The 8798-nt window shown below is 55.7% G+C and overlaps 1 protein-coding gene across 1 annotated transcript; it reads right to left on the bottom strand.

The window, feature by feature from the left end:
* On the bottom strand, positions 1–8262 carry SLC46A2 (solute carrier family 46 member 2). Its single transcript, XM_055302762.1, has 4 exons — positions 7017–8262; positions 5497–5580; positions 4934–5090; positions 1–816 (listed from the first exon to the last, which is right to left on the bottom strand). Exons 1-4 carry the CDS (start codon positions 8143–8145, stop codon positions 759–761), a joined length of 1428 nt encoding a protein of 475 aa, XP_055158737.1. The 5' UTR covers positions 8146–8262; the 3' UTR covers positions 1–758.
* Between the last annotated feature and the right edge of the window lie 536 nt (positions 8263–8798).

Below are 8798 nucleotides of genomic sequence, written 5' to 3'. Positions count from 1 at the left end.
TACAATAAATGTCCATTTTATTCGGAAGTGAGTCTGCTTTCTAGATGTAAGTAAAATAGGCTATAATAGGGACCTCCAAATAAAATGGCTCTTGGCATATCTCCTCTCTCCTTTCACACCACCCACTTTGAAAGCATCATTGGCTGAAAATACTCAATATTCTATTCCACTGAAGAAAGTCTTTTGATATTTGCTTCTTATAAGCAACAGTAACAAGAGCAATAAAAGTACCCTGAATCCAAGAGCCCGAGCCCCAAAATCTTCTAAAACCTTGGGAGTTCTTATAAAACACCCCCGCTGGGTTCCCCTTAGGCTGTTGAAAATGTGTGCTTTGGTTTGAGTTTTCATTGTGGGGCTCCCAGCGCAGCACCCAGCTAACTAGTCGTGTCTTGGAGCCCTGGGGACAACTCCCGCAAGAAAGGGGGCTGCCGTCTGAAGCCCTTTGTGTGTCTGGCATGACTGTGCATGCAGCCAGCGTATAACCCCTGAAAGGCCATACTTTACTGTCCTCAGAACCCAACCTCTGTCTAGCAGGGACATCCAAAAGCTGAGAAAATTCTTCTATCACCAAGAAAGTGCTGTTCCCCACCCACCAGGGAGCCCTGAGCCAGAGCAGGTCATTCCGAGGCCAACTCTGGCTGGAACCTGGGGCTTCAAGGGGCCGTGGGTGGCTCCGGTCGCCAGCACCCAGTCCCTTCCTTTGCCTTCAAAGGGGCTCCACCGTTGCTGGTGTTCGCAGCTCCTGTAGGCCAGAACCTTCACGTCTCCCTGATGTCTCCGTATTGCAACCACGAGGCTTGTTTGTAGGCCACGATACTGTAAGAATTTACAATACAGGATTACGAGACGGCAGTTGGGATGGGGCAAGGGGGTGCCTTTCCCTTCTCACCAGCAGCCCCCTCTGGACCACCTGCAGACTGAGAGGCTCTGTCCGTTAGGCCCAGCACTCTGTTCTGAGTGGAGAGATGGCCCGAGGGAACTTCTCCCACTGCAGCCCAGGCCAGTCCTATAACATCTCAAGCCCTTTGTGTGTACATTTTCCTTTTCCCCGGAATCTCTCTCCATCTCACTTTGGCCTGATGATGACCTCCCACGTGCATTTCAAGATCAAGACTGGCTAATCCCAAGCAGAATTAGCTGCTTCATCTTCTCCTTTATCTCTTCCATACATCCTCCTCACATTGGTTTCAAATATTTGTAGATAAGGGGATGCATAGAAATTAGGAGCTCCGAGCTGAAGTCTTGGATCTGTGTGCCCTCTGTCATGTGCTTCTACCTCCAGGGTCCTTGGTTTTCTCATGCTTGAGCTCTGGGAACCTCAGTTTCTAAGCTCGTGTGCAGCTCTTCCTGGCTGATGGCCAATTTTTGGAGCTAGTGGATGGGGTCCAAGCTTAAATCCAAACCTAAGGGAAAGCTTTGTGAGAATTTACAAAAACCCTGACTTCCCATCTCCCATTAGCCCCAGGGCTCTACAGGGAGAAGCACTTACTGTACTTGAAAGAAAACTCATTGTATTACAAAGCTGGCAGGAAAGCCAGGCGAGGTGGTGATGGGCAGCCCGGCCTTCGGGGTGAGCCAACAGGCAGCTCTGGGCTGTGGAGGGCCAGCAGTGCTGGCGGGTAGGTGCCACGCCTTTCTAACAGGTTGTTCATTAAATACTTTTTGAGTACTTCTTACATGCCAGGCTCTCTGCTGGACATAGAGGATACGTGCTGAGCCAAGAAGCCATGGTTCCTGCCCTCGGGGAGCCTACAGTCTGGTGGGCAGGCACATGGAAAAATAATCCCTAACTATCAACTGTCGTGTTGTGAAGGAAAGTGTAGGAAGCTCTGGGAGCACATGAGAGAAGGAAAATCCTTTTTGAGAAAATCATGTTTAAGACCATAACTAGGGGGCACCTGGGTGGCTCAGTGGTTGAGCGTCTGCCTTTGGCTCAGGCCATGATCCCAGGGTCCTGGGATCAGGTCCTGCATCAGGCTCCCCTACAGGGAGCCTGCTTCTCCCTCTGCCTGTGTCTCTGCCTCTCTCTCTGTGTCTCTCATGAATAAATAAAATCTTAAAAAAAAAGACCATAACTAGTTGGTTAAGAAGGAGGCATGGGTGCAGAAAGGGGAAGAGCACGAGGGCGACTCCTGGGGTTGACAGAGTCGGGGAGGGTGGTTACAGCAGAGATGAGCACTAGGGAGGTTGGGAAGCCCAGACTACCGAGGCCCGTGTGGTCCATGGGAAGACATTCGGGTTGTATCCTAAGAGCTGTGAAAGCTCACTACAGAGCTTTGAGCAGGAGACGACATGATCTGTTTAAGCACTTGAGGGAGATTGCTCTGGGCACCTGGTGGAGGGAGGAGGATGGGGGGGAGCAAGGGTGGACAGGAGGGAAATGGTTCAGAGGCTAATCCAGTCATTCAAGTGCTCTGGCCTCGGGGTGGTAGCAGTAGCAATAAAAAGAAAGGTACGTGGGACGCCTGGATGGCTCAGTGGTTGAGCATTTGCCTTTGGCTCAGGTCATGATCCTGGGGTCCTGGGATCGAGTTCCGCATCAGGCTGCCCCTGGGGCGAGCCTGCTTCTCCTTCTGCCTGTGTCTCTGCCTCTCTCTCGGTGTCTCTCATGAATAAAAAAATCTTTAAAAAAATTTTTTTTAAAGTATGAAATCAAGGGCGGTTTAGCAGATAGAATCAATGAGGCCTGAGGGACTGGAGATAAGGGGAGATGGAGAAGAAGGAGAACATTGGCGACTCAGATTTCTCTCCTGAGTGAGTGGTGGTGCCATTTAGTGAGGCGGCACAGACTGGAGAGGGGGAAGGCGTAGGAGGGCACCCAATTTTGGAGACCTAGATGGTAATTTGAAGTTTTGAAAGTATATTAGGTTGCTTAGCGAATGCGAAGTGAGAACCCCGAGCAGGGCCCCAGACAAATCTTCCATTTGGAGGTTTGTAGAGAAGAAGCGATGAGGTGCTGAGAAAGCACAGTGACGGCGAAGAGTGACCACTGGCGTGGGAGACAAGAAATCCTGTGGGATGAGGACTGCAGGGAGTCCACTGGATTCAGCCCTGAAGAGCGGTTAGTGGCCTCAGTGAGAAGAGCTCTGGCGGTCGAGGGGGGACCTCCGACGGGGGTGGGGAGGGGAGTGAGTGGAAGGTGAGGACGCAGGCAGCAGGTGCACACCAGCCTTCGTAGAAGGGGATGTGAGGTTGAGGGGAGAGAAGGTGGTAGGCCACGTGTCAGCTCGGTAAGCATTCAGGAGAGAGCTGGGAGCTTGTGCAGTGAGCTCTCTGGGGATGGGACGGGGGCACCCAGACACCCGGTGGCCCTTCTAAGAAGCATGGGAGTGGGTCGGACACTGCCTGCATTCACATCTCGTCTCGGCCACTTACTGGCTGGGGAAACTTTGGCAAGTTACATAATACCGTAGAGTCTCCGTTTCCTTATTTGCAAAATTATAATAGGAATTATGTCAGAGGACTTTTGGGAAAGATTAAATTCATTTATATATATATATATATATATACTATATTTTAAGTAGTAGCTGGCATGTGATAAGGGGAGGGAGGAGGAGAATAGAGTGGCAGCTAGGTTGTGGATGGGCAGGGCCAGTTATTCCTTCAGCTTCTCCCAGTTGCAGGTAAGAAGGGCAAGCAGGAGAGGGCAGGTCCTCACAGTAACGTGAAGTTGGCCTCCCTTCCGCACCAGGAAGGGCTGGGGGCACAGTCCCTTCTCGCCAACAGGCTGTTGGCAGCTCTGGCCCAGGGGGCCTCTCCTCCCAGCCTCCTGCCCTCCACTGCCCCTTCCATTCCCTGGCCTGACGTGCCTTCCTGGGCTAGCATGCTGTTGGAATGTAGCTTTTCTTTCTGCGGTTGGAAAGCTCTACTGGTTTTCCCTGTTGCTCTCACTTGATTGACGGTACAGCTTTGGCCTCTTCTAGCTGTAAGAATTTTTCCGGATCTTGTTCGCGTAGTGATTTCCCGGAAGGGAAAGGTAATGGAAACACTCCCGGTATCCCAGAGTTCTCCGTCTTGGTTGTATATTCGAATCATCTGGAGCACTCTTTAAAGTCCTGTGCCCAGGATGCACTCCAGGTCAATTGACCCAGACTCTCTGGGGTGGGATCCAGACCTTGGTGATTCTTAAATCTTTCTAGGTGACTGCAGCATACAGTGAACGAGGCTTTATTTGCACATGTGTCTCTTTACCACTAAATGGCTACAAGACAAATAATTATCAACTGCTGCAGGGCCTCATTCACATAAGCACTCAAGTCCTTACTTGATTGATTCAAGATTCTGTCCCTGCATCTGTGAAGATCACCAAGACCCGGAAGGACCTAAGTAAGACTCTGTGCATGGCACGTATGACCAAATCCAAGTGCATGTTACACCATGCACTGGGGTGAGACGTCCAGAGCGGCCCACCTCCTTCGGGTGCCCTACAGCCTCTTAACAAGTCCTCCGGGGGCTCACACGGTCCACACGGCGTGTGAGAGTGGGGGGCACCGAGCAGAGGCTGCCAGGTGTCAAGGCCTTGGAGGCCCTGGCAAGAGTACTCAGAAGCGAGGCAGGATGGTTCTCATCTAAAAGGACCGAAACAAAAGAGGTGGAAGTGGCTCCAGAGGGCTTCTCATCCCAGCCTCCGATTATAAGGAAGTGTATGACGCTCTTAGAAACAAATTGTATTGCAAAACTGCCAGGAAGTATGCCAGCTGGTGGTGGCCCTCTGTTCATTATTTATGACTTTGGGGGTTTCCGGTATTGCTAGATTATTAGCTTGGTGGGGGGGAACAGGAGGACTTTTTCTTTGTGGGAGAGCCTGCTCAGAAGGCACTGCATAAAGCTGCAAGTCAATAATTCTTTATGCTCACAGGCTGGAGGTGGTCCAACAGGCCCTGACGTATGGCCCGGGCCCCAGCCCCAACCACAGACCCTGCTCCTGTCTTACCCAATCGGGATGATTGCCAGGAAGGAGAGGAAGGAGGAGAGAGCAAAACAGGTGCCAATGAACTTTTCCATGGTGACCTGATAGATCTTGTTGTACACCGTGGATGTCACCACCCCCGTCAGAGTCAGGGACAGCTGCAGGATGACGAACACCTTTCCTGTAGAAGGGATAGGGGTTACCAAGATGTGCTGCTGTCCCTTCCACTAGCTGAGTCTTCAGGGAGCTCTCAGGAGGCTCTGCGTCCTTCCCAGCACTCGCTGCCACCCGGTCTTGGCTCACTCCACTGGGGACTCCTGCCTCTATCCAGCTGGGTCTTCCTGTGGCCTGTGGAGCATACCATCCTCCCCTGACTGTGGCTTTTCAGGGACTGACTTTCTGAGTCTTTCCCACCTTCCTGTTTTCACCCCCTCTGCCCTAGATGGACACCAGAGCATTCCCAGTATATTTAAAGCTGCTTCTGGAACTCTCTCCTCTGCCTTCTGCAAGTGTGAACTCTAGGCCACAAGCCAAGCAGCTCTAAAATGGGCCGGGCAGAGAACTTCAGAGAGATTTCTTTTACTTACCATAAGAGGAGCCCTTTATGAGTTTGGACATTGCTGACCGGATGGTTGTGATAGGGATGAGAGCGAACAGCATGACGGCTCGAGCTGGAAGGAAATCACAAAAGGACACCCCTCAGTGTGCCCAGCCCTGGCCAAGGAGTAAAGCAGACAAAAAGCAAAAGCCTCGCCAGGAACCTCCCTCTCCCCACAACCCTCATGGGCTTGCTCTGAAAGCGGTTGCTCTGCGGGCAGCCTAACGCCCTCCCTGGGGCAGCCTGAGTCCCTGAGCTCTGATGGTGCCACAGATGCCACAGACCCATCTGCACGGTGGCGGGGCACAGCTGGCTTGGTGATGGAAACTGAAGGGTGTCTTCCCTGGCAGAGGTAAGCGGCATTTAGGGAAGTGGAGCTGATGTCACTGAAGTGACTCAAGCCTCTTCTCGTTGCTGGGACAGAGGTGTCTTCTGTCACCATCCACGAACCCCTCCGGGAGGCAGTGCCAGGAGCCTTGGCAAACTGCATCCAGGAATGTGTGCCACACACACCCTCCCTTCCCTCAAGCCTTATTCATAATCCCAATGTGGGGTGTGTTTAAGCGTGTGCGTGTATGTGTGTGTGTGTGTGTGTGTGTGTACAGAGAGAGAGAGTAGTGACAGAGGTGGTAGGATGGGGAGAGGGGTACCTTGGCCTTTGCACGTGGCCTAACTGGGAATTGGCCAAACCTAAGTTGCCACTCTGTCAGGTGTTTTCTGAGATGTGTGACCTCAGCCAAGGGACAGCCTCTGGCATCTGTCCAGTGATATATTTTTTTTTTACGATATGTTAGCCATTAGCCACATGTGACTATTTAAATTAATTAAAATCAAATCAAATAAAGAAATTCTGTCCTTTGGGTGTACTGGCCACTTTTCAAGCGCTCAACAGCCACACCTGGCTAGTGGCTACTGTGTTGGACCGCACAGATTTAGAACCTTTCTATCATTGTAGGAGTTCTGTTGGAGCCTTGGTCTAGAGCTCTCTGCTCGTGGTTGTCCGACCCGTGTCCTCAGATGGAAACTCCATTCTACGTCCTTGGGAGAATGTATTACATTGGTTGTGGAAGGCATTTAAGGAGGGTTCGTATGCATTTTTAGATAGCGCATGCCTGGCCCGAAATGATTTTAATTAAGGGACCTTTTCAGCTCGATTACCTTAATGCTTTATCCCTTTAAAATTGGAGAGAAGAAATCCAACCTCTTCTCCCAAGGCCAACCTGAAACCTTCCCTACTGACTGCAGGCACCCCTGACCAACCCTCCCCTGACCTCCTAGAGCCATGGGCACCACTCCGAAAACATTTCAGGGGCAACACAGGTAACACAATAGTGCAACCCAGATGAGCTCAGCCGCACATAATCCCGTCTCTCTTGTACTTCCCAGGCAGTAGGTACAATCCCCGGTGCTGAGCTGGGACACCTAGAGCACACCATGCCTGATGTCAGCCCCATGATTCTAGGTGCCAGCAGTGTCCTCGTCCTGCCTCCCCAAGGATGCCAGACTCACCAATGTAGAACATGTATGTCTCTTTCACAAAAGCCAAGAGGAGGGCTCCTGACCCAAAAGAGACCATACCGATCATGATCATGGTGGTGTCCTGGAGGCAGCGGGAGAAGACCAGGACGCCCAGGAAGCTGGTGATGAAGATGGTGTACCCTGCAGCCATGCCATAGCCCACCTGCACTTGGTTCCAACTGAGAGGCTCCCTTAGCACGAAAAGGGGCATCACGTCCACTGTGCCCACTACTGCCAGGTCATATACGATGGCACCCAGAAAGAGCAGGGCGATGATCGTTCTCCGGGGCTTGGCTTTCCCGGGAGATGGGGGGTGCAGCCCCTGCACGCTCTGCTTGTCTGAGTGGTCAGGATCCAGGGTACGATAGGTGCCAACCGTGCCGGCCACCGAGTCGCCGGCGGAGAGTGCCTGGCCGGAGCCGGCCGCCGCCTCGGGGACCTTCAGGACCAAGAGGCTGTAGAGGAGCGCGAAAGTGGCACAGCTGACGCTGCAGGCCGTGAGCACCAGGCCCTGGCCCGAGTGCCCAGCCACCTGCTTGAAGAGGTGCCCCGAGGCCATGCTCCCGCAGAAGCCCGCCAGGCCCAGGATCAGGTCGATGAGGATCAGGCGCACGGAGCGGCGGCCCTCGGACGAGCCCAGGGAGCCCAGGGCCATGACGCCGGCCCAGAAGGCCGAGAAGCCGCCGCACAGCCCGTTCAGCGCCGCCGCCCCGTACAGCACCTCCACGGGCCAGTCCAGCAGCACCTTGAGCAGCAGCCCGACGCGCGACAGCAGGAAGCCCAGCAGGGCCACGCAGATGGCGACCTTGCGGTGGCGCCGGTCGCTGAGCCAGCCCAGCGCGTAGGCCGACAGCAGCGGCGTCAGGCCCACCACCAGGTTGTAGACGATGTAGAAGTTGGAGATGGCCCGCTGCTGCTGGTCCTCCGGGGCGCCCCGCGGCGGGCCGGCGCTGTGGTTGGAGGCCGCGCCGGCCGCGAAGGACGCCTTCACCACGAGGAGCAGCCCCGCCTCGTACAGGGAGGAGGCCACCTGCGTGGCGGCCACCACGGGCTCGATCCAGGTCCTCACCTGCAGGCGAGGCGCGGCGCCCCTCCCCGGGCCGGCGGCCTCGGGGCCCATGGGGGGTGACGGGCCGGGACTCGGTCCCGGAGCGCGAGTGTGCGCCGTGCGCCCAGGTGCGCGCGGGGACGGGGCGACCCGGGGCTCGGGGCGCGCGTGGCGGCGGCCGGCGCAGCGCGCGGGTGGCCCCCGGGCCCGGCCCCCTCCTCCGGCCTTAAAGGGCCTCGCCACGCCCCCGCCACGCCCCGCTCGCGAAGCCCCGCCCTCGCCCCGCCCTCACTCCGCCTCGCCCCCACGCCCCCGCCACGCCCCCGCCCCGCCCCGCTCCGGGCCCCCGCGTCGCCACCCTCGGTCGCCGCGTCACGCTGCTCCGGCTAGCGCGGCCGCCTGACCACGGCCCGCGGGCCCCCAGCTCGTTCTGGCCCGGCCACCCCCGCCCCGTCCCCCCGCAGGGAGCCCAATTCCATTATCCGTGGGGGGCAGGTCCGCGCGGGGGGCGGGGCGGTGGCGCGGCGAGGGCGCAGAGCCCAGGATGGGGCCCGGGGTGGGTGCCGCCGCCGTGGAACAGGGAGCCAGGCGCTGCTGCGGGGAGCTGACAGGCAGAGGCTCGGAGAGCAGTGCTGAGGGCTCCTTAGACGTCGATCCAGCAGGGGGGGTCGCTGGATGGGACCCCTAGTTGGGATTTCTTGAGGAACGTCCTGTACTGTTTTCCA

The sequence above is a fragment of the Nyctereutes procyonoides genome, unplaced genomic scaffold (genome assembly GCF_905146905.1).
Source record: "Nyctereutes procyonoides isolate TBG_1078 unplaced genomic scaffold, NYPRO_anot_genome, whole genome shotgun sequence".
Lineage (NCBI taxonomy): Eukaryota > Metazoa > Chordata > Mammalia > Carnivora > Canidae > Nyctereutes > Nyctereutes procyonoides.
This window is presented reverse-complemented; position numbering and strand designations above follow the sequence as displayed.